This window comes from Felis catus, chromosome B4 (genome assembly GCF_018350175.1).
Source record: "Felis catus isolate Fca126 chromosome B4, F.catus_Fca126_mat1.0, whole genome shotgun sequence".
Classification (NCBI taxonomy): Eukaryota; Metazoa; Chordata; class Mammalia; order Carnivora; family Felidae; genus Felis; species Felis catus.
In genome coordinates, this window is record NC_058374.1 from 59,346,976 (window position 1) to 59,373,357 (window position 26,382).

The 26,382-nt window shown below is 34.9% G+C and overlaps 1 protein-coding gene across 2 annotated transcripts; it reads left to right on the top strand.

Annotated features, from left to right (window-relative positions):
* The first annotated feature begins 4,995 nt into the window (after nt 1-4,995).
* RASSF8 (Ras association domain family member 8) lies at nt 4,996-26,382 on the top strand. Of its 2 annotated transcripts, XM_003988504.6 has the most exons (5): nt 4,997-5,104; nt 7,923-8,129; nt 18,520-19,409; nt 21,504-21,648; nt 22,256-26,382. In XM_003988504.6, the coding sequence occupies exons 2-5, from the start codon at nt 8,027-8,029 to the stop codon at nt 22,375-22,377; spliced, it is 1,260 nt and encodes a 419-aa protein (XP_003988553.2). In that variant the 5' UTR covers nt 4,997-5,104; nt 7,923-8,026; the 3' UTR covers nt 22,378-26,382. The 2 variants fall into 2 exon arrangements, with proteins under 2 accessions (XP_044917514.1, XP_003988553.2); XM_045061579.1 differs by lacking the exons at nt 21,504-21,648; nt 22,256-26,382 and adding an exon at nt 20,761-21,480 and having other exon boundaries at nt 4,996-5,104.

The following is a 26,382-nucleotide window of genomic DNA, read 5'->3' on the forward strand; positions in this document are numbered from 1 at the left end:
TGGTTTCAGTGAACTCTATGAAATGAGAGAAAATACCTTCATGTGCCTATCCCTCTCTGATTTCTCCAGTGCATGGAATCTACAGCTTCCTTGTTATAAGTTTTACCAAGTAGAGCCAAATGTATTTTGGGGTGTTGTTGGCTGTCTTGTGACTTGGGAAGAAGAATATGGCAAAGGTAGAATGGTAGAAAGGAAGGAATAAAAGGAGGTGCATGTGCTGACATTTTAGTGGCACTTGTGTGGAATGGTGACATTCCAGTTAAAGTTCACTCAGGGCTACTACCACTAGAGAGACTGTGACAACCATAAATTGGCTTACAATGATGGCTATAGGGGCCATTGGAGGACTTGAACTGGATTGTTTCTGTGTGTTGGTCTAAGTTCATCTCCATCACTATTATGATATTCCTACATACCTACCAAGTAGTCATTGTCTCATGCCACCACAATAGCTCCCTAGTGTCTTCTCTTGTGATCCTTTTCAGGCTGTGATGTTCCAAGTTAAATTCCCAAGCAAAACACTTGATTTAGTAGTGTTCTGTCAACCAGAAGTCAAAGAAGAATTCAGTCTAATAAACATGGCCTTGTGTTTCATGGATTATTAGAATGATTTTACAAATGGTAACCATTTTGTAGGGAATAGGCAAGAAATGACTTTCTGTTAGTGTCAGTATGTTAGACTGGTAGAAGGAATTATTATCCTGAAGCAGAGCTTGCTTTTGTGACTAACCTTAATTACTAGAAACACATCTCTTTATTTTCTAAAATGGCCAATTACAAAGATTTTGCTTCCTCTCCAAGTTATAATTCTTACATAGAAATCCTGTGTTCCTGCTTAGATTTTTAATTAACAGATCAAAGTTTACCCAAATTCTTAGTTCAGAAATAAGGTTGGTGAAGTATTATACTCCCGAAAGTTTCTTGATACTCTTTTATGAACATTTGCTTAACATCTCTGGGTATAGGAGATACCGAAGTCATAGATTATCAGTTTAACATTATATATGATTTAGAAAAATATAATTGCCAATAAGCTTTCTGGAGGTGGGTTTGGAATAGGAAACTCAACTGAAGGTAATGACTCTTATACCACTAAATTTGATGCTAAATAAAAAACTAAAGTTACTAGCTATATTTATTTTAAAAGTTTGTTTTTTAAGAAAATAAAAAGTAGTTCTTAATAGCAAAATCAATATTTCTATTCCAGTAATTTTAATTTGATTTGTATCTTGCTTATACCAGATGCAGTTGAAATTTCCTAAAATGGATGCTAATCCCAATTATCATTTCTAATCTCTATCTAAAAACTTTGAGAATGTTGGCTGCTCTTAAGTATATGGTATAATAACCTAAAATGTCTTTATTTTTAGATGCTCTTATTAAAATAATAGTATTTCTGAAACTTTTCTTTTATATTAATAAGTATAATAACTTACAATATTATAATATAGTAAAAAAGTTTCTAACTTCTGAAAGCTATATTTATTTCCATAACTAACTTTTGTTGAATTCATACTTTGTGCCAAGCCCTGCACTAAGTCCATTTTAAAAAGACATGTCATTTCTCACAAATGCCTCTTGAAAAGTTATGCATCTTGACTTAAGTCACACAGTAAGTAATTGACTCAGGATTTGAACCTTGGTGCATGCTGTTTCCACTAATCAGTGTTACCTTGGGGGAAAAATGGCTTTTTCCAAAAAGTAGTTTTCAATGGTGTGAACTTAAAAAAAAAAAAAATGCCAGAAATTTCTGAAGCTTTGCTTTGTATTTAAGGAAAGAGTTAAAAATTATCACAAATATGCAGACATATTTATTTTGGACTCTGTAAGTAAATCTGGATATAATTTTCAAAAGCTGAAGGAATAATTTGTTAGTGCTGAAAATGAACCTAATCATGAGACACTCGCTTTGCTGACTTGTGTATTTATTTGTCATAGGTTCTCTGAATTAAAACTGTAGTTTCTTAACATGATTTAGTTGGTTTACTCTTTACTTTCTCCTAAAATGGACAGTATGCACATGTTGTCTGATCCTTGCTTACTGACAAAAATAAATTTCTAGGTGATGATAGATGAGATTTCTTAGTGTAACTTAGGACATTTTAAAAGCATTTATTTGGGGGCGCCTGGGTGGCGTAGTCTGGTTAAGCGTCCGACATCAGCCAGGTCACGATCTCGCGGTCCGTGAGTTCGAGCCCCGCGTCGGGCTCTGGGCTGATGGCTCAGAGCCTGGAGCCTGCTTCTGATTCTGTGTCTCCCTCTCTCTCTGCCCCTCCCCGTTCATGCTCTGTCTCTCTCTGCCCCAAAAATAAATAAACGTTGAAAAAAAATTTTTTTTAAGCATTTATTTGAATACATTGAATCCTTCTAGAGAGGCCTGCCTTATTCATGCTTTAGTTTCTTCATTCATCCCAATTTTGAATATATGCCCCTATTCCTAGGTTTGTGACCTTAAGAGAATTATTTAAACTGAGATTCACTTAAAATGAGACTAATGGTACCTAACTCACTCGTATTGTGAGGAATAAATGAGAAACAATACACTGTGCTTACCAGATGGTAGGTACTCAGGCCATTCCTTGCCATAGTTGCAGAACGGTCACTTGAACATGTTAAATCTGGAAAATGTTAAATCACTGCATGTGTTTAAATGTTGTGACCTGAGGATAATGAATAGTGGAAGAGCATGGGTTTGCTGGATGTAATAATTAATATGCAAATATTGCTTATCATTGTGAATTTTTAAAAATGTAATATCAAAGAAAAAATCCTATGACTTTTCTAAAAAGAAAAATATAAAACCTATCTTTAGAAGAGATGGCTTAATCATGGCAATTAAGACTTTTCATATAAGAGAAAGAGAAAAGCTATTAAATTTTCTCATTTGTTCTATATTATTCCTACAATATAGTTGTATCCGTCACCACTTCTGGGTGTTTCAAAATACATTAAAAGGCTAACAGAAATCTCATTTTACATACAGCATATCTTCAAAAGTTGGTAATTTTGTATCCTGTAGTTCAGTGGGATATTTTATAGGCATTATGCCTCTTTTCCACTCTCTCACCCTCCATGCTGAGTCACTGAGTACTAGTTTAACAAAGTTTAACCAGTTTCTCTACTGTGGGATATCTTGCCACACATTGTCTCCCACACTGTATTTTGAAATGTTTCTCAAAATTGTTAAACTGGGGAACCTTATTTCCTTATGGTGTGTGCACAGGACTATTGTTCTCAATATTTCATTTGGGAAGGATCTTATTGATAGCACTAAGGTCATCTTCCTCAGTGCCCACTTTTAACATTTTGTACTTTTTATGACAACCTACTCTCTGTGACACCATTTCCAGAACTGTGTTATAGCAAAATAATAGGTTTTCTGAAAGCAACTGAACATTTAAGTGTATTTCGAAAATACAGAACCAGAGTGTTATAAAACATGCATCACCTGAACACTGCAGTTCAGGGGCAGATAACCTATGACTGGCATCTGATGCAATTTTCCAGAACCTGTTACCTGTACCTACCAAAATCTGTTTTCTTACCCACCGCCTTCCTTCCTAATCTGTTTTCACTCTTCTCCTTCTCCACCCACATTGTGCTTCATCCTCTCATGTTATCCAGGTTGTTTTTCTTTTTTTTTAAACTTATGTTACTTTACCATCACCCACAGGCAATATGTACCTATTTTTTTCCTTACCTCAAAACCATTTGAGCATTAAAAAGTTAATCCTTTTTTAGTTTGTAGCAGTTGTTCTACATAACTTCATAATTCCCACATCAAATCAGTTTTAGAATAAGGTAATCTAAAGTTAAAGTCCCTTTAGTTTTTATTTTTTCACTAGTTTTCTATACAAAAGAGAATTTGGGTATCTTATTATTGATTCCATTAAGTATTATTCAGGATATACCATGTTCATTGTGCAGAATCTCTTTCTGTATGATGCCAAAAAAACTAGTGCGTAGCATTAGTATTTTATTTAAAGTAGCTAGTTTGATTGTAAAGATTTTATTATAACTCATTTTATCTGTATGATGTTTCTATAAAGAATGCTTTAATATGCAGTAACCAAAAACTGGACATGAAAGAAATGATAAAATTGGCAATAAGCTTGCTTGTATGTTTGTGTCTAGTGTCCAGGGAGTAAAGGAATTTGCTCAGTAGCTCAATGGTAGCCATCACAAGGAACTTACACCATTTTTAAATATGCAGTCAGCACTTATTTGTGAGAGCCTTTGGTCACAACAGTTTTGTCCGCTGATCAAGACATCACCTTGTTTTGTGTGTTTTTCTCTTGAAAGATACCTTATTTGATATTTATTGTTGATTCATTAACATTGAGCTCACAACCAATAGCACTATAACTCACACCCAAACCAAACCTATCTAATAACATATTTTCTTCGTAAGTCGCATCACAACCTTCTTGCATTTAGGAACACTAGATAGTGTCTGCACTGTGTTTGGGAGCCATTTTCAGCAATGATATCGCCAACAAAGACCATAAAAATGCCAAAACATGGCACTAAAAACACTGAGAAAAGATAACTTATTGATGTTATGAAAGCTGAAACAAGAAGGCAGAGTATTGCCTCTCTGCATTTTCCACTGCTGTATACATGTCTGTGAATGACTGTGAAAGTGCCATAAATATTGATTTTGGGGTTACAAATTTAGTGAGTGGATGAATTCACAAATTAGGAACCCACAAATAATGAGGATTGACTGAAATTGCTTTATTAAAGTACTGGTCTTGGAGGAATATGTCTCCACAAATGCAGATGCTTAATTCCAATAGGCTTTCAAGACAGTAAATGGTTTTTAACTAAAGAACACTTTGTTCCCAGTAGCTTGTTACTGAATAAACCTAGTTCTTCATTATAAAAATTAAAATCATGGTTTGAATATATAGAAACCTTATAATGGAAACCATAACTGAACTATAATATAAGTTCTACTACTTTTGCAGTAGAACCTTACTTCTACCTACATCATTGTTTCCATGGAAAAATGTATTCCAGATTCCAGCTGAGATGCCAAAGCCCTTTAGCTTCTCGAGTCCTTAGTTCCAAGGATGACCAGTCTACGAAACGCACCTACAGTGTAGGACTTTATTTTCCTTCTAGTCTAGTTCTGGGACTGGGAACAGAGCCATAGGAATTAGACTCTGGAGGATAGAACAGGGTTGCAGATCCTGGAAGGGAGTACCTAAGGGCTTAGAGAGGGACAGATTCTACAGATGACTTCCATGAATAACACCATGATTTTTAGGGAAACTAGGGATGATTGTTAGTACAGCCCAAACTGGACAGAAGCCATATTCTAAAAACAATAGCCCTGTTAGAAATAAAATTTTGGGCCACATGATCTATTAAGGCATTTTTTTTTACCCTCCTTAAGGATTTAAGTTTGAAAGAGAATATTAGTAGTGTAAAAAATGCAGATGCTGGTCTTCTCTGTGATAAGCCGTGGTAGGAAGTCTCTGATCAAGAGGATAAATACCTGCAAGTTTATATAAACTAAGCAGTATTATTTATGCTCAGTGTTTTCCCACAATGTTACTATACTCTGTAATATTTAGTAGATGTACATGTGTTCTTTGTTCATTTGTATTCTCTTAATGATTAAAAGTTTGAGGTAAACAATGATAATTCAAGATAGGAAAATATGTGGTAGTGTACTAAAACCTTTGTAGAACTTAAAAATGAACCTCATAAGTGTCTTTTAAATGACAGGTTTCTTTGGGGGGAGGAGGCCTTTAATGAGATCTGCTGTCTTCCTTGCAAGGTTCCCCAAGTGTAAGATATTTTAATGAAAAATAATGGACTAGGTATTAAATAGATTTTAATTCGGTTTAGTTTTTTAAATTCAGCTTTTTATTTAATAAAGTAATTTAATTTTTTATATTAATTTAATACAATATCTTAATGTTGGGCCAATTTTTTAATCTTAACTATATTCCAAGAAAGAATAATACGTATTCTATTTTTAATAAGTAGAGCGTCTGGCAGAAAACGAAAAATATCTTGTTTTAAAGTCAGAATTCTTTTTCCTTTCATCAAATGGTCTTTAAATGGATTGGGGACAGTAGCATATTTGAAATTCTCATTTGAAATTTCAACTATACATCAGCCTATTAAATGCTCAGAGTGGTCTAACTGTAAAGAAACTTGTTTAACTTTATTTGTAGAATTTCTTACATTTCTCTGGCTTTGGAGCCCTTTTCTCCACCCAGAAACTTCACCATTTCATGAGATTTCATAACTAAGGAACACAGTTATGGCAATTTAGCTTGTCAGAGGCAAATAGCCCTTTATCTGGGTGTAGGGAGGGTTGATGAAACCACCTCTGTCTGTATTGCAGCGTAGGCAGACGGAGCTGAAGTAACACGCTGGGAAACTGTCAGTCCTTTCCCTTGTTTTCAGGATGACAAAAAGTATTTTTGCACCTTCCCTGGAGAAAGCAAATAAGCTTATTTGCCTTCGCTCACATATGTTCTGACTCATCTACCCAGGTGGCCTAGAACTATCTTAGGTCCTTTAAGAAAATGCATAAGGACTGTGTTACTGTTTATAACAAATGCTGTTTTACTAGAAAAGTTTTTAGTGGTTTTTTTTTTAAATAAGCTTTTCAATAAGTCATTAATGCTGAAACACTAGTTCCATTGTCAACCTTTAAATAAATTTAAATATTGTTTTAATTAATTAAATCAATGTTTATTACATCTCATAAACTTTAATATTCTTTTCAAAGAAACCAACAAAAAACAGGAAGATCATAGGACAATGAACAAATCATAGATTGATTAAAGATTTAACACAGGAAGAACTGGGATTTTAAAACCCTACAGGAAAAAGAATTGTGTGCAATTGATTTTTAGCAAGCTAATAACATTCTAATCAATACAAGAAATCAAGACATTTGGTTTGATTGCAGGAGAGTGTGAAAATTTCTGCATGGCATATGAATAAATGCAACTAAACAAAAAAAAAAACAATGAGGAAACACCACAAATACAACAAAAATTGAGATTTATATTATTAGAATAACTTGTAATTAAGAATATTATCAAACCCCAGTGAAATAAATAAGAAAAAGTCAAGCAGTTCATATATGGGGAAGTTGCCAGCCTTAAGTAAAAGAATTAATTTCCATCAACTAATATTTTCTGCACACCTATGCGTTATACTATGGTTAGTGTTAGAATTTCTGTGGTAAAAGCAACACTCTCAGTCCTTTTGGGAAGAGAGGGAGGCAAGGTTCACATGAAACAAAGGAATACAGTGGAGTTCTGAAGATACATTTACAAATGCCGGCAAGGCTGTGGAAACTGGTTCAGTTATTATTCAAAAAATGACAAACATCTTTTTTTAACCTCAGAAGTGATCCTAATGAGATATTTTTTTTTAAATAGCTTATGTGTTTTTAATAAATTGCTTCTATGTTGAGCAATAGGGCTTGGTCCAGTAAGTAGGATTTCTTTACCCAAAGAAGAGTTACTTTATGATTAAAATTACAATTATATGGGGCATGTGGGTGGCTCAATCCATTTAGCATCCAACTCTTGATCTTGGCTCAGGTCATGATCTCATGGTTCATGGGATCAAGTCCATGTCAGGCTCTGCACTGACAGCATGGAGCATTCTTGGAATTCTCTCTCGCTCTCTCTGCCCCTCCCCTACTTGATTGCTCGCTCTCTCAAAAATAAATAAATAAAATTATAATTATGAAAATTGTACTAATATGAAATAATGTCATGAATAGCTATAGTTGTATTCATGCTGCTGAATTCACTTCTGTGAAATAAGTAAGTACTTGGTCATTAATGGTAGTAGGATTATGAGATATTAAAATTTATTTTGCATAATACTTAAGAAATTTTAAGACTCATTTTATTAAAAATGTTTTTTCCTCTTTTTAGCTGACTACGCAAGACTCTGCCTTCCTCACATTTCCATAGCCAGCGACATGACCTGACACCTTGATGACCAGTCTCAGGGCCCTTGGGTGACTGGCTGGTGCACCATGGAACTTAAAGTATGGGTGGATGGAGTTCAGAGGATTGTTTGTGGGGTCACCGAAGTTACAACGTGCCAGGAGGTTGTAATAGCCTTAGCTCAAGCGATAGGTAAGTGAACTCTCTGAGAGTCTGAGACAAAGTGGTTTATCCTTCCTGTTGTTGTTTGGGTTTTTTTTTTATATTAAATATAGATTTCTAGTTTTTTATTTGGTTCCATAATACAACTCGAGAGTACACTTTTACTTATTACAGTTCCCCATGCTTAAATAAATCTGTAAAGACACTTGTCTTCTGGCTTCTCCCAGATTTACTGATCTTGAGTCCAGAGTCTGCACTGTCTCTGTTCTCTTATTGTTTATCCTAAACAATGATTTCTGGAACTAAAGATGTTTTCTTGAGCCAAAACATAGATTCCTAGTTCCCAGACCCCTCATTAGGAAAAAATCCTATTTACTGTTTATTCTGACTACTTTTTGAAAAGAAAAACATTGGGGTGCCTGGGTGGCTCAGTCATTTGAGCATCCAACTCCTGATACCGGCTCAGGTCATGATCCCAGGGTCATGTGATAGAGCCCCGCATCAAGGCTCCATGCTGAGCATAGAGCCTGCTTAAGATTCTCTCTCTCCCCCTCCCTCTCTCACTCTCTCTCTCTTTGCTTGTGTGCTCTCTCTTTAAAATAAAAATAAAAAATTCAGGGGTGCCTGGGGTGGCTCAGTCAGTTAAGCATTTGACTCTTCATTTCAGCTCAGCTCATGATCTCACAATTCATGAGATTAAGCTTGAGATTCTCTCTCACCTTCTCTCTCTGCCCCTCCCCCGCTCCCATGTGTTCTCATTCTCTCTCTCAATAATAAACATTTTTAAAAAATAAAAATAAGGGGCACCTTGGTGGCTCAGTCAGTTAAGCATCCAACTTCGGCTCTGGTCATTATCTCACAGTTCGTGAGTAGTTTGAGCCCCGTGTCGGGCTCTGCGCTGACAGCTTGGAGCCTGGAGCCTGCTTCAGATTCTGTGTCTCCATCTCTCTCTGTCCCTCCCCCACTTGCACTCTGTGTCTCTCTGTCTCTCAAAAATAAATAAATATTAAAAAAAAAAAAAAAAAAGAAGCCATGGGCAGTGTTTTAAAAGAAAATGAGTATATTTTACAGGGTGGCTAAGGAGTGCAGTAAGCTGCATCTGTCCATATCATATGATAGTCACATTTTCTACACAGAATTTCAAAGGGAAAATGCCCAGATATACCAGGTGTGTGTTTATCAATTTGAACTAAACAGTGTAATGTACCTGTTTGTGAACAAGCCAGAAAGAAGTTTTAACTAAAATCTACCCCCATTTTTGCTTTCTCGGTAACTCAGTCCAGACCGTTTTGAAAAGTTGATGACTTGAATATAGAGGTTTTATATTTCTCCAGACTTGGCCAAACAACTCTTTTCCTGTATCATAAATACTTCATTAAATTCAGAATTCATCTGAGAGATGACTCAACTGGCAACTAGCCGAGGACTGTTGATCCTTGTTTCTCTTGTGCCATAAGATTTTCTCAGCTTCAGATGCAGTACGCTTTTGATACATACTTAAATATTTATCCGTCTTGTAATGTGGGTTATTGGCATTCAAAGTTTAAACACTAAGTGAAAGTTTTATAGTATTATTTTGACCTTATTTCCACTATAAGAAACAATAAAGGGTTTATCAATTGGGGAAAATTAATTCTGTGACATACAGTCCCAGAAATTCTATAGTTTAACACAGTAAAAGTTTAGGTATCCTGTTAGTGGAGTATGTACTGAATGAGAAAACTGCAGATGCTTCTAAAAAATGTATACTGAAGCAACTTGTAGAATACCTTCATGGGTTCAAACCCACACATTTGCCTCATGGGATGGAAACACCATAGATATATTCTTGATTAGGGATTATTGAAATTCTCTGGATAGCTAAAATTACTTTCAGGAAACCATCAGGACACAAAAATATTTACACAACTTGGTAATTTGCAAATATATATGGCAGCAAACATTTTTTGACTTGGTGCTGCTAATCAATTGAGTCAAATTAGAAAATAGCTAAAAATAGAACATAAATTGGTAAAAGATGTTGAATGCATCTAATAGTATAGAAAGAAATCCTTTCTACTCTGATCTGTGACTACCTTGACAGGTTACATCTAGGTGGTGGAATAATGAGACAGAATAACAAAATAAAAACATAACTCTGAAACATTTAATTGGCATGAGATGGATAAACTGTCCTGCAGCGTGCTGTGTGTTTGGTCACTGTATACATCTTGGGCTTTCTGAAACAGTCCCAATTTCAGATATTTTATCTTGTTTTTCTCATAAACTATCCCAGAAATGCCATTATTTCACAATTCAAACTGCTTCTCAAATCTGTATGTGAAACAGAAAGCCTGTTTCAAGTTATAGTCCAGAAAATGCATTTGCTTTTACAATATTCCCAAAATATGAAAAGAATGTATTTCTGCCCTCAAGTAGCTTAGAACTTAAGTAAAGTATGGCTAACAAAAGATTAGAGAGGAAAAGAGGAAGAAATCAAGGAGACTGAGGGAAAAGTTTTCTGATTCACACTCCTTTGTTGCCTGGTACCATTTGAAGTACTAAAGATTTAGAATTTTTCTCTGTTCCCACTTCTAATGATCTTATTCCTATATCTCCTTCAACTGGGGCCAGAGTTAGCATTTAATATAAACAAATTGATGGGGCTGGGGTCCAAGGTGGAGTGAACTGTTCCTAAGAAGCCTTGTTTCATATAGTTTGCCCCACGAGATCAGTTTTCAAACAAGCACATTTTATACTGAATTCTAATTTAACTATTCAACGCTTCTTTTCTCTGGAAGTCCCCCTACAGTAGGGATCCTGCTTGTTTATTCTTCTTACACCATTGCTTTGCCTAAAGTAAGTATTCAATAAAACACAGTTTCTAAAACAGTGGTGTCCCGTAGAACTTTCTGCAAGGATAATAATGGTCTGTATCTGTGCTATGCAGTATAGTAACCACTAGCCACATGCAGCTACTGAGTACTTGAAATGTGGCTAGTATAACTGAGGAAATGAATTTTTAATTAAAATTTAAATGTGGCTAGTGGTTAATGGGTATTGTAGTAAACTGTTCTCTTCAAATGAGAGAACCCAAGTCTGTTTCTCCGCTGCTGCCCACCCACAAATTTCTTCTTTCTCTTTATCTCAACAAATGAAATCTCTTTTCTTTTAATTGATTAGAACGAAAACTTTTATGTGATCTTTTTTGTTGTTGTTCTAATATCTTACAACTAATCCAGTAACAAATCCTACCTGTACTACCTTCAGTATACATGCAGAATCTTGTTTCTCTTCACAGTCACTGTTAACAACTTGAGGTAAGCCACCATCATTTCTCACTTAGGTTTTTGCTGTAGCCTTCCAGCTCATCTCCCTGCATCATCTTGGTCCCCTCCAGCCTATTCTTAACAAATTTCTTTTATTTAATGTTTGTTTATTTTGAGACAGGGAAAGAGAGAGCACAAGTGGGGGAGGGTCAGAGAGAGAGGGAGACAGAGAATCCCAAGCAGGCTCCACACTGTCAGCACAGACCCCAGTGCAGGACTGGATCCCACAAACCATGAGATCATGACCTGAGTCGACATCAGGAGTTGGATGCCCAACTGACTGAGCCACCCAGGCATCCCATATTTCTTTTAAAGTAATACTTTTTTTTTTTAAGTTTCTATTTAAATTCCAGTCAGTTAACATACAGTATAATATTAGTTTCACACATACAATTTAGTGATTTCACACTTACATACAGCACTTGTTGCTCATCATCAAGTGCCCTCCTTAAGCTTCATTACCTCCCCTCCACCCACCTCCCCTCTGGTAACCATCACTTTGTTCTCTATACTTAAGAGTCTGTTTCCTGGTTTGCCCCTCCCTCACCCTCCATGCTCCTTTGTTTTATTTCTTACATTCCACATATGAGTAAAATCATATGGTATTTGTCTTTCATTGACTGACTTATTTCCCTTAGCATAATACTTTGCAGCTCCATGCTGTTGCACATGGCAAGATTTCATTCTTGTTTTTGAGTAATATTCCATTGTGTGTGCGTGTGTGTGTGTGTGTGTGTGTGTGTAAGTCCATACAGTGGTCTTCAAGACACTAATGAATCTCTACTTTACCCCCTCACCAATCTGACTTCATTCTCTACCACTTACTTTTGATTGTCCCTGTACTTATACCAAAGATATTTCTGTCTCAGTCTTTGCCTCTGTTCTTTTCTCTGCTGAGAATACTCTGCACCCAGATATCTTCAAAATTCGTTCCCTTGGATCTCTGCTTAAATATCTTCCCACAAAAGATGTCCCTGACCACATATCCATACACACATGCACATACACTCACATACTCTTTATCTGCCATACTCTAATTTTCTCTATAGCACTTACCCCTCCTGACATATTACCTATAGGCCACATATATAGACCATATACACATTTTTAAATCTAAACGTTTCTGAAAGCCTTAAATTTATCATACTTCATTTGTTAGCCACACTTGGAATGTCTTGAACTCATCTGGTGCTAAAAACTGTTCTGATTCAATATGAGGCTGTTTTTAATTTATATTTATTCCATTTGATATGAATGTTGATACATTTTACTTCGTAAACTGTAATATGTTTGATTATAGACCTATAGGGATAGCACCATGTTACCTTTCTAAAATCCAAAAAGTTCTGAAGTTTCAGCATATCTGGCCTTAAAGCTGTTGGATAATGGACAGTAGACCTACATTTATTTGTGTGCTGTATATTGCCTGCTACTGTTTTGTTATTGCCTATTCTCATAGCTTAAAGCCATGCCTAAGTAGTAGACACTCAATACATATTTGTGAATAACTGAATGAATTTTTTAAAGTTTTCTATAAATTACAGGCTGAACTAGGTGACCACCTAATGCCCTATCCATTTCTAAGAGTGTATGATCCTTTAGAAGATAAGGAAAATAATATTTTATGTTCTCACATTTAACTCTTATTAATTTCATGCATAAATTATCAATTTTAGAAATTTACAAATTTACCCATTTTACAGATGTATTCATTATAGACTTTTTTTGAAATTCAGAAAAGATACAAAGAAAATTTTAAAAATCACTCACGATCTTGCCTCCTAGAAGTAATCACTATACACACTCCTTTTATGTACCTCTAGATAAGTTTAAAGATTTCACTCTCCATAATTCTTGATAGTTTTAAAGTCTTATTTTTCATTTACTGGATTGTGAATTAAATTTTCCACTTAATCCTCGCAAGTCTTATGAGGATCATCTATTATCTCTATAGATGATCAAGCTAAGGCACAGAGATACCAGATAACTTGCCCAAGCTCCTAGAGCTAGTAAGAGGGTAACTGGGATTCAAACCAGTAGTCTTAATTCAAGAACCTTGCTCTTAACTTCTTGTATACTGTTTTGGTTATACTCCCTATAATCTCAGTGGACATCTGTTAGAAAGTATAGTTATTGATTGAATTATACTGAAACAAGAAATAAAAGTCCTTAATAGTAAATTATACTGCTTTTATGTAGCCAAGATTATCTTTTACAGTTTTGATATTTATAACAATAGTGTAATCATTCATAATTCTAAGTACTTTCTATATTTTCTACATCCATAAAAGATTATTTTAGTGAATGTAAATACATGTAATTCATAGCATGCATCAGTCAGGATGGGTTAGATTATGCTACATTAACAAAAAGTCCCCCCAAATATTACTGGTCTATAGTGATAAATGTTACCTCTTATTTTGATTAATAGTATTTATGCAAAGTAAGCAACACAGTGCCTAGCAAATAGAGGCATAATAAATGTAAATCATTATGAAATCAATAAATTTAATGGTTTTATTATTTTTTAATAGTAGTAAACTCATCATATAATACTAAATAGTTCCTAAATTAATGTGCAGTGATTCTGTGATTACACGATAAATAGATTACATGATATTCTCATCAACACTGTGGTTTCAAAAATATACTGTGAATGACTTAACTCTGGGTTGTCTATAGCTGACCAACAGGTTATATTCAGAGATATTTACATTATATCACTGTCATTATAAATTAAATACTCTATGGTTAAAATTATCTTAACAGCTACACTTAGGACTTATAGAAAATTCATTGACAAATTTGCAGAGTAGTTGTATGTAATTGATAAATTGCTTTAAATTTTTTAAGCTTTGATTTCTTCACTGAAAAGTTGAGGATCATATCTATACTGCTTATTTCACAAAACCAATTAAGCCTGTGTGTAAAATATATTTTCATATATTTTATATATCTTTGTTTTATATATATGTGTGTGTGTGTGTGTCAGCATCAAAAGCATTTAACAGACTATAAAATGATGCAATTTCTTTTACAGAGATGTTCCTTGTAAGAATTCTAAGTCATTATGAGAATGATTGGTTATGTTAACTAGAGACTATATAAGAATCCAAAATGTTTATATAGCTCAAGGAGCAAAAAGTGTCTGTTCTTGGAAAAATTCAGGGCAGTAGGATTCATGATAAAGAATAAGTTTACTGACATCACTTCTAATATATCCAGAAACAGGAAGATTTGTTAGCATTAAATTCATAAGTGATGAATGCAACTCTCTGTCATGTTTTTTTGAATAATGTATAGTATTCATTTTGGGGGTAAGAAGGATTTGAAACTGAAGAAAAAAACCAAATGTCAGCTAAAGCTAAAACTTACAAAGAGGGTTGATGATCAAGGTGTTCAACAGAATTTATATCCCTAGGGCCTGACACTATTTCTGACAGGTATTTGATGTTCTATATGTACTTGTTGACTAAATAACAAGATGTGACTTTTCAATCATGATTTTGTTATTTGGCTCTGTAAAAATGATTTACACAATGTTGTTGAGTGGTTGAAATAAGGGCATAATGTTTCTGAGTGACTCATATTTGAATATTTGAGTTTTGGTGTATATTTTCAAAAACTTCATATTACATACTATTCTGCTTTAACTTAGATGAGAAGAATCTATTATCCTATTTCCTTTTAATTTATGTCAATCATCCAGTGAAATTCCACTAATGCATTAAAGTCTCTCTATGTGATTTTCCTTATTATATGAAGTTAATATAATACTGGGAATACACTCAATTGCTTCATCTATCCAAAAGTACAATCAGTATTTTATTTACCATTCATTATTGTGGCACACATTTCTAAATAGCCACAACAGCCTAATCTACAAATGCTACAGGTAGGTAGGTAGGTAGGTAGGTAGATAGATACTCCTTTTTGTTAGTTTTAGGGGTACATCAAGATGGAATGCAAGGTACAACTCAGTGTATCCGTTTAATAAAATGCATTGAAAGGAGTTTTGCAGGAGGAATTTGAATCTATCCAAATGAAATAGGATCTTTAGGGTCTTGCCAAGTATGGTATTAAAAATAATTATTATGGGATTTAACTGTTACATAACCTATCTAAAACCCAATTTTTATAATAAAATCAAAGCTATTAATTTACCTTTTATAAAAGCTTTTTTATATTACTGGATAGATTTTTTTTCTTTTTGTCTAACTGCACTAAATATGCATTATTTAACAAAAAAGGGAAAACTGGCATTAAAAGTAATTCTAAATAATCTTCTACCAAGACATTCTCATAGGGCAGCAGTACCATTAAGCATTGGAAAAATTAGCTTCGTATTTAATTATGACTAAATTAGGGTCTTTAAAATTAATATAACTTGTATAATGTAATGATTCTGTTTTCTTTTTCAAGATGCTTCATTGGCCTGGTAGAATTAGAGAGGGCTCTGCTGATCTAGTCTAACCCCTCACATTACTTATGAGGACACAGAGCTCCAGATAAGAGTGAGATTCTAAAAGTAGTTGACAGGCAGGAAAGCCAAGAACACAGAGTGCTGTGATCTTTGAAGCAGTGAGTACACGTGGAACAGTTTTAGCCTTGCAGATTTGTCATGTGGTTTTTCTTGGAGTAATTACAGTAACTTTTAACCTGAAAGTCACTAGAAACGTTTTTACTCCAAGAAGCCAATCCACTGTACTAAGGCTTTCTTCTTCATTCCCCTTGTTTGCCCAGGCATTTTGATAATAGTAACAACTAATATTTGTATAGAACTTTTCAATTTTAGAAAAAAAAATTTATATTTCACATCTCATTTGACTCACAACAGTATCAGTAAGAAAATACTATTCTCACCCTTTAGATGAGGAAACTGAAGCCAAAGGAAATTTAATGCATCACGCAGATCATTTAAGTAGCTGGCAGAGCCAAACTTGAACACAGGCCTTCTGACTCCAGAGCCTTTTTGCTCTTTCCAGCTCTGTATAGTTGAAAGTTGTTGAAAGGTGCTGAAGGATTTTTAAGTCAGATTATTGTCATGTCACATCATTTTTAAGAGGTCTCTGGTCAACCCTTTTGTTATGTGACTAACAATGTTTAAAATTAATAATGGCTACCATGTATTGAATGCCTGCCATGGGCCAGGCAGTGTTGTAGGTGCTTACTATGTCTGACTCTGACTCCCAGAACCTGTGACATACTGCTACGGTCTCTATTTTAGAAGTGAGGTTATGCTATTTATCCAGTAGGCAATTAAAACATAGGACTGAGGTGCCTGAGTGGCTCAACTATTAAGCCTCAGACTCTGGATTTTAGCTCAGGTCATGACCTTATGGTGGTGAGATGGAGCCCCGTGTTGGGCTCCATGTTGGGCGTGAAACCTGTTTAACATTCTCCCTCTCCCTCTCCCTCCCCTTCCCCTCCCCCCCCCCCCCCCCCGTGACTCTGTGTCTGTCTCTCTCAAGAAAAAAAAAACAAAAAAACAAAACCTGGGATTAAAACTCCAGTCTGTTTGCCTCCCAAGCTTCAACTTTGTAGCTGTACCCAAGATTCAGTGTCCTTAAAGGAGAATATATGCATATGTTTAAAGCAGTATCATTCTTTGTGTACTAACTCTACACTGCATACATGGCTACTCATATACATAGGAATATGTATATCCAGATCTTAATTTATTGACCTAGTAACTGAGAAAATAACTACTACTGGTTCAGAAGCTCATGAAATTCAAAAAGAAGATAAATCAGTAGCTGTATGGACCAGTATTATAATTACTAGGTGCCAGGATCAGTTTTTTTCTTCCTTGTAATAATGTTAAGTAGTAATGGATGCTTTTTTATTGAGATGTAATTGACATGTAACATTTATATTAGTTTCAGGTATGTAGTGGATATTTTTAACAAAATATCCATCTGACCTACCTACCTTAAATGAAAATGTTTAGAAACTGTGTTCAATTTAATGATATTATACTGTCTTCTGAAATTTTATCTTCTGTAGTTACTAGTTAGGTTCAGTATTTCTATTTATATATGATTTTATTACTGTTTTTTTTTAATATTTTTGCCTTTAAAAAATTTTTTTTAATCGGCTTCTAAGCTACAACTATCAAAACTGTAGAAGGCTTCTCTTTCAGCCCCTATTTTTTTACAAAATTATTTTGAAGAGCTGTTTTCACTGAAGCGATTTTTATTTGCCACAGGTGTGCAGAAAGATACCAGCAGTGTGAGCTATGGGATGGCCAAGCCCTTATGCAGAAACAGAGGAAAGACCTGTACAGCCACCTCTTAGCTAAGTAGCATGTTGTTCACTGGCTCAATATCTCCTTTCAGGAGGAAAATGGGCCTCTAACCTTCCCAAGTTCTAATGTGCAGAGAAAGCATAGGAATTCACAAAGAGGAAATTTATTCCAGTTTTGAAGTTCTACCTAGTTGCTGCGACCAGGCCCTCATGGCTTCCAGTGGGGCATTCTCCTGTCATCCTTTGTTTTATCTAGAAGTCTTGTCCCACACAGGAAGGTCTAGGGAATCAGGCATTTAACAATAGTATAAAAGTCTCCCTGAGTTTTAAAGTGTTCAATTTCTAAGCAAATCTGAAGGATATATGTAATTCACATCCCATAATTTTATGCTGTTAACATATCTTCAGGGGAAGTTTTATTTATTTTTTTTTTTTAAAGATTGAAGTGACCTAAATTAGCAGGGCTATTTATTGATAGGACTGGAAATTAAAGGTAAGACATCTAACTCCATTTTTTTTTTTTCAACATTTATTTTTGGGACAGAGAGAGACAGAGCATGAACGGGGGAGGGGCAGAGAGAGAGGGAGACACAGAATCGGAAACAGGCTCCAGGCTCTGAGCCATCAGCCCAGAGCCCGACGCGGGGCTCGAACTCACGGACCGCGAGATCGTGACCTGGCTGAAGTCGGACGCTTAACCGACTGCGCCACCCAGGCTCCCCTCTTCAGGGGAAGTTTTAAAAGCAGCATGGACTAGACTTTGATGCTAATCAAGAAGACACATTTATTAAATAGTGTCCTCTGTAGCATTATTTTAGCTATTGCATATGCCACTTTGACAGTTTGTTATTATCTTTTTTATCTAGGTCGAACTGGAAGGTACACTCTTATAGAAAAATGGAGAGATACTGAAAGACACTTAGCGCCTCATGAAAATCCTATCATATCCTTAAACAAATGGGGGCAGTATGCTAGTGATGTACAGCTAATTTTACGTCGAACTGGGCCATCTCTTAGTGAGCGACCCACTTCAGACAGTGTGGCTCGAATTCCTGAAAGAACTTTATACAGGCAGAGTTTGCCCCCTTTAGCCAAACTGAGGCCTCAGATTGACAAATCAATCAAAAGGAGAGAACCTAAAAGGAAATCATTAACATTTACAGGAGGTGCCAAAGGATTAATGGACATTTTTGGAAAGGGTAAAGAAACTGAATTTAAGCAAAAGGTGCTGAATAACTGCAAAACAACAGCAGATGAGTTAAAGAAGCTGATTCGGTTACAGACAGAGAAGCTTCAATCCATTGAGAAAGAGCTAGAATCAAATGAAATCGAAATACAGTTTTGGGAGCAAAAGTATAATTCTAACCTTGAAGAGGAAATTGTCCGCCTGGAGCAAAAGATCAAAAGAAATGATGTAGAAATTGAAGAGGAAGAATTTTGGGAAAATGAATTGCAGATTGAACAGGAAAATGAAAAACAGCTGAAGGATCAACTTCAAGAAATAAGACAGAAAATAACAGAATGTGAGAGCAAATTAAAGGACTATTTGGCTCAGATCCAGACTATGGAAAGTGGTCTTGAAGCAGAAAAATTACAACGGGAAGTTCAGGAGGCACAAATCAATGAAGAAGAGGTTAAAGGAAAGATTGGTAAGGTCAGAGGAGAAATTGACATTCAAGGCCAACAGAGTCTGAGGCTGGAAAATGGCATTAAAGCTGTAGAGAGATCTCTTGGACAAGCCACCAAACGATTACAGGTAAGAACATTTTTATAAAAAGGATGTTTCGTCTGTTTAAAAGAATTAATATATTCTTGGCATTTTCTTTAATGATTGTCCATTTTCTCTTATATTGAAAGTTAGAAAGCTATCTTGGCTTATAAGTTTCTTAGAATTTCTGTGACTTACGACAAAGCTAAGATGTGAGACCAAAACAGAGATGAGCGCTAAAGCCACACTGATCCTTGTTCCATGGCAACAGGTTTCTTACTGTGTGTCAGTTGTAACATTAGGTAATTGGATACAGAGAATAGAACCTCGGAGCTGGAATGGACACTAATGATGAGATAGTGAACCTGACCTTCACTCCTTTTAGAGATAAGGAATCCAGTGCAAAAGAGATTACTGCAGATTGGTTTGCCAGGGACTGTGTGGCTAGTTAACTGCTTATCTATTACTTCTCCATTGTTGCTAACCCCATCTTTCTTGAGATGTAAATAGTTCCCTTCTCTCCACATTACTTACTCTCCTTTGCTTTCCTGAGGAGAGGGACACAGAGGTTCCTCTCTGATTTTCCACTCTCTGGTTCACATACAAGAATATTTATATTTTGCCATTAGGTGCTGATTACTCAACTTAAATTTCTTAGACACCCGTTCTTGAAAAGAAAATGTGATGATGTTAGGAGAATTACAAAAGAGGTATTAAAAATAAATAATAGTTAAAATATTACATATTAATATTAAATAAAAGCTTAAATAGTACATAAATTCACATTTCGGATTTTTGTTACATTTGGCCACATTTCAAATGCTCTGTGGCACATGTCTAGTGCTTGCTGTATTATTGATCACTGCTGGTTAAGAAGCTTGCTATTCAGAGTGATCCATGCAGTTCAGGACACATTTGTTAAAAATTCAGAATCTATATTTGTAATAAGGTGTCCAGATAGTGTCTGCGCACGTGGAAGTTTGAGAAGAATTTCTCAACTGGAATATCAACAGTTTTATCAGCAGAGAAAGCTGAGCTTTCAGAAAGAACTTTCATGATTTCCTTTCTGTGCCACTAACCATAGTGAGAGAGAAAACTGCCACCAAAATTTTGAAAATTGAGAATTTCTCATGCAGTGGAAAGTTGTTAACCTCTGATTTGTCAGTATTCTACTATTTGGATTCACTTTGACCCTTAAAAAGGGTACAATTGGAAGTTGTGTTGCCTTTGCTATTATCTACAGGAAACACTAATTCTTGACAGCCATTACTAGTAAATCTCACCACCCATTGAAAAATATTTCAAAATCAAACTAACATATCTCCAAGTACTTGCTACATTCAAAGTAAGTGGAGGAAGCAACCACTCATTTCTGGTATCTCTCCCCTACCCCTGCCAGGTTCATCAAACAGACTCAACCTGGATGAGTCCTTGCCACTTTTCCCTATAGTGCAGTAAAGGAGAGAAAGAGAACTTCATCAATGCCTTTCCTTGTTTTTTGAGCTTTCTGGCTGTCCAAACTTGATCTCCTTTCTTTAAAGATCTTCGGTTCTCAGATCTGTCTTTGCCAAGGATTTAATTAAGAACCCCACAGTGAAAATCTTGTGGGAACTTTGCTTTCCTCATGCTCTAATATAAATCTCAGTAACGGATCCCATGAACACTTGAACAGTCCACCAAATACAAGAACTTTTCTGAGTCTCACAGACCAAATGACTATGAATTTTACAGTCGGTTTTGAAGTAAATAATAGGGAAATTTATTTGTGAACAGCTTATAGCAACATTGCTATAAACACTGGGATGGATGGAAACCGGTATTTATTGATGAAAGTCTATAGATACAGATTTATTTCATCAGGTGTATAGTGAATTCCTAACAGAGGAAAGCATCACATTTAAAAGGACAGACTAAAGAAGCTCTTGTCCTTTATTTGCTTACTTTTTGGCCTGTGCCACAGAACAAAAATGACCTCTTTTTAGCCTCTTTTTAGCAAATTTAACACAGATTTGTTGACTGTGTTCTTGTGCAAGCAAGTATCGCACACACGGCCCCCACAAGCAGATGGACTATCACCAGGATGTCTTTAGCTGGCCAATAGTGACTCCTCCAATAAAAAGAAAAATTTTAACTTCCATCTAGGACAAAGAACAAGAACTGGAGCAGTTGACTAAAGAGCTGCGTCAAGTCAATCTCCAGCAGTTTATCCAACAGACAGGGACAAAAGTTACCGTTTTGCCAGCGGAGCCCATCGAAGTAGAGGCCTCACATGCAGACATAGAAAGGGGTAAGGTGTTGAGAAATCTGCTCTTTTCCCTTTATTCTCACTGGTTAACTTTGAATAAACTACTCGCATTCAGTTAAAACGTTAACCTGCCACTCAAAGCTTGGGCCACTTAAAAAAAAATTGATGTACGTCCTGTTTCTGGGGAAAATCAATAATATTTAGGTTATTTAATTTACTTAGAAAAGCATGTAATCCCCAAATCTTCTGTCATTTGTTTTAAACTGCTTCTTTAATAAACTTTTTCCTGACTTATGAGTCAAACTTTAGCTTCTGTTCCTGACACCCCTTCCTCCTCTCCTAAAAGTCTTTATTATTAATTTGTGCTGATATTTAAAAGATATGTATCATCCGAACAACCAAGAAAGAGAAGCAAAATGCTCACCTTTTTACAAAGATCATTAACTGTTGAAACCACTGAAAACTGTTTTTATCACTGAGAGGGTCAAGAAGACTTAGCCTTCTCCTCGTACCCCAGACCCCACGGGGGACTACAGTTTTACAGTGTAATGTTAGTTGGCTCTTCAGGCAGAAAAATTCTAATTTTTCACGTTGCTAAGTCCTTCGAGTTGCTGAGTCCACAAAATGGCTTTCTTTGTTTTCTGTGTAGAGGCACCATTCCAGTCCGGGTCCCTGAAGCGGCCCGGTTCATCTCGGCAGCTCCCCAGTAATCTCCGTATTCTACAGAATCCTATCTCATCTGGTTTTAATCCTGAAGGCATATATGTATAACATTATCTGTCTTCAGGGGAGAGACCCAATGAAGGTACCAAGGACAGTGAAAATTCCTTCTTTGATTTGTGCCAATGATGAACAGAGGATATATTTCACAAGCCACCGTATCTTTTTTCTGTCCTAAATTGCATACCACTTGGAGCCATACCCTGTGCACTGATGCTAAAGAACAAAGAAACTGTGTTTTCACACATCAACAGTGTTGACGTTTTTGTCCAGCAGCTGTAATGCAAAGCCTTCATTTTTATTTGTAGCATTTTGAGAGCATTAGGAAAGTATTATACTGTGTGTATACATAAATAAAACCATGACAAGAGTGAAGAGAAATACGTGACTGGCTTAGTTTAATTTATTCCATATAATCGATTAATGGGTAAATGTTGATGTTTTAATATTTTTTATTAATACTTATCCTGTGACCTAATTACATTATATATGGTGTGATTATGACTGTGTGCATGTTGCCAGACTCCATCCATACATTGCCAATTTACAGCTCTACAGGTGTCATAGGGTGCTCCACCATCAAAACTAAGTCCTTAAGAACCCACTTGTATTTATTTTGTGTACCTGTCCTAACCATTGCTTAATTAGATCCAGTCATTCAGGTTTTCTTTTTAATCTGGACTTTAATCTTTTCTTTACAATATTTCCAGTACATGAATGACCACATAGCAGAATAGAAATATTTTCATGAGGTTAATTGTATCTTTAACAAACAAAAATGTAACTGTTGACTATCCAAACAGGTGTGGGGTTTCCTGATACATTATGTGTTTTGTTTCTGCCCTGCCTTAATCACTTTAATCTCATGGGTCCTCAAGAGTTGCCATAATACATAAGTTAGAGATACCTGGTGGGTCTGCTTCAGAAAGGTTACTTTAAGTGATACATTTTTAAAATGACCCACTTCATATGTATGATCTGTTGGTGTAAGCACCCATGGGCAAGCTTTTGCTTGCACATAATTTACTCTGTACTTTATGAACTATTGCTAGTTCTCCAATCGCTTAGAGAGAAAGTATGTTGGAGTTAGGTACTTTTTGCAAAGGAAATTAAGTTAATCTTTTTTTTTTTTTTTTTTTTTCCATTTTTGAGCTTGACTTTTACATGTAGGACATGAGTCTCCATTTGTACATATATTTTCTCTATTTATAAAACCAAAAATGAGTCAACACCTCTCCCATGAGTGGTGACTTAACTAAGATTCACAAGTAATATCTGGATGGATGTGGTCAGATACCATTTAGCCATTTTTACATTCCCTCTGATCAAAATTTGGTACAGTATAATTAAGACTTTAAACTCAAATTTAAAGTAGTTTTTAATTCTGAGGAAAATATATTCTCTGTATTACATGCAACAAAGTAAAAGTGGATTAGTATATTAATGCCATGGTAACAATAAAAAGATGTAAGTTATATCTTATGCATGAGGGCAACTTTGGATGTTTTAACACATTTGACTTATTTTTGGTTTAATGAATGCTGAGAATGCTGCATTTAGGTTTCCAATGAAAACTTTTAAGAATGGCTATGAAAATATATAGAAGCTTCTAGAGAACTGAAAGTAATAATGCAGAGTTGCCTTTTCTAGTCCAGCTAAATGGCAGACCTCAACTAAAGATATTATTTTCTTTGGGTTCTTGGAGTTATCAAGTTGACTGTGCCATTATACTATTTTGCAAATAACTTGATAAATAAGTTATTCTTACCTAAATAACTACAGTCTGTACACATTTGCTCTCAATTTATAATAGTTATTTCATATCTACATATATTTAAAAATTAGGAGAATTAAAAAAATCAAAATAATTTGTAGATTTTGTGACAGCAATGATTTATGTATGCCCAATATATGCCTTATTTTTAAAGGGTTCCATCCTATACCAAGAGTCATTTTGTTATTGTTGTTCAGAGAAATTAAGATCTTATTCACAAAGAAAAACATTTTTATAAATTGATCACATCCTATTTAAATCAAAATGTTAAACTGAAGATATATTAAACTTTGCAGTTTGTAATTGCAAAGATGCCTTGGTGTGCCATCAAAAACACGAAGTCAATATCCAACTTAATTGTTGTAAATTATTATCAGCATTAACCTAATAACTTTAAAGAAAGACTGGCAGCATTGTGACAACTTTATCTGAATTTTCAAATGCCAGGTAATCTTTATGTACCTAATTATAGATAGAAATACTATTTCCTAGGTGAGAAGAATATATAAATGTGAATTTGATAAATACATTGAGCAGCTATACTTTTTAATCAGTTATATTACTTCTGGAAGAACATCTCTAAGAAATATTTTCTAAGTCTTTTTTTAAAATAGAAGAAAGAAAACTCATTCCCCTAGAACATCTTAAAAATACTGTAGTCTATTCCTGATCATTTTTATCTATTGTGAATATAGATGAGTTAAATTAAGTGCCACATCTTTTGGATACATTTCGGAGGGGGGCAGTGGGCAATGATATACAAAAAACACCAAATATAAAATTTTGCATCTGGGGGAATATTCAGGTTCTAAATACTAAACTAGATTATAAGGTTTTTATTATTATTATTATTATACTTTAAGTTGTTGTTTTATTAGGATTTCCTGTATTAAGTACATTAGAAGATATTTTTTTCTTGCCAAGGAACGATTTGAAATAGCACTGGTATATTTGACCCTTTAGAATGTCTAGCGTCTTCAGAGAATGATCCATAGTTGGTTGCCTCAGTCCTTTTTTTTTTCCTTATGAGATATTTTGGTTGAGTAGCATGTTTTGTTTTGTTTTGTTTTGTTTTGTTTTGTTTTGTCCTGATGCACAGGGAATTGATATGTGAGACTTTGGTTAGTATTAATAGTAGTTACCTATTTAATTCCCTCAGTCATCCCTGAATAATCATCAATTCCCATAGTTCAAATAAATCATAAACTAGAGCTAAAACAGTAAAGATGCAGAATTTATGGTGTGAAGTGTGATTATTAACAGTGTTCAAGAACAAAACACTTGCTCCAGAGCATAAATAAATTTTGTACCTGCATTAAAAGAACATTTTCTTTGTGAATAAGAGAAAAACGGTCTTTAGAGTAAAGAAACTTCATTTAAAGCCATTTCTGTGAACATCTTTCCAAGTTAGAACTATAATAATGGATTGAGGAAATAATACGGAAAAGGCAAAAACTTTTGATTTCAGGTGTGCAAAGGATGTGGGCAGATGGGCATTTCCCTGTGTGCATTGCCTTTGAAAAATTGGGCCTTAATTTATATGTATATAACAGTGCTGTGTTCACATCCCTCTTCTACCTAAAGTTGTCTTTATTAATACATATTGTATTAAAATTTAGCTCATAAGTATTACTTTTATGTTATGTCCATTTTTTTGCATGTTTATACTATTTGCTACAGTATTTTTAAGTTTTGGGTGAAGGCCATCAGCTGTGTGGAGAAGACAAAACAATCACTATTTATTCAGTGTTGCTGCTTTACGTTTCCAGAATAAGCTTTCTATGCCAGGACAGTGACTGCTTGAAAGCTGCAGGAGCTCTATTCCAATGCATTTTATATATTTTTAGAAACCAAATACATGCAGATAACTATTTAGTATACTAATTATATTAAACCAGCAGAAATATAAAGGCAATAAAGTATATACATATATATATGGGGGGAGGGAAAGATTAAAAAATAGGTTTACAGCCAGACATGGTGATAGCCCTAAATATATTTCCAATCTGTCTTTTGGTATTGACCCAAGGAGGATTTGAGTTGCTGCAGCTTTAAACAGATAATTGCCACGTTCACTACTGTGGACACATAAATATGCTTTTAGTACTGCTTTGCTTATGTACCAATAAAATATCTGTAATATGTATTATATGTAATTCTTTTTTTTCGACTTTCATTTCAAAATGTATATTTTCTGATTATTATCATGAGCTGTAAAACAAAGGATCAGTATCTGATATTCTCCCAAGTAATAAATTTTCAGGATTCATTGGGGCATTACA

What these genes read in the sequence shown, in the direction of transcription:
- RASSF8 (XM_003988504.6), top strand. Translation starts at nt 8,027, where the DNA reads ATGGAACTTAAAGTATGGGTGGATGGAGTTCAGAGGATTGTTTGTGGG. An exon ending in AGCCTTAGCTCAAGCGATAG is followed by an intron (nt 8,130 to 18,519) that starts GTAAGTGAACTC and finishes TTTTTTATCTAG; the next exon opens with GTCGAACTGGAAGGTACACT. An exon ending in ACATGCAGACATAGAAAGGG is followed by an intron (nt 21,649 to 22,255) that starts GTAAGGTGTTGA and finishes TTTTCTGTGTAG; the next exon opens with AGGCACCATTCCAGTCCGGG.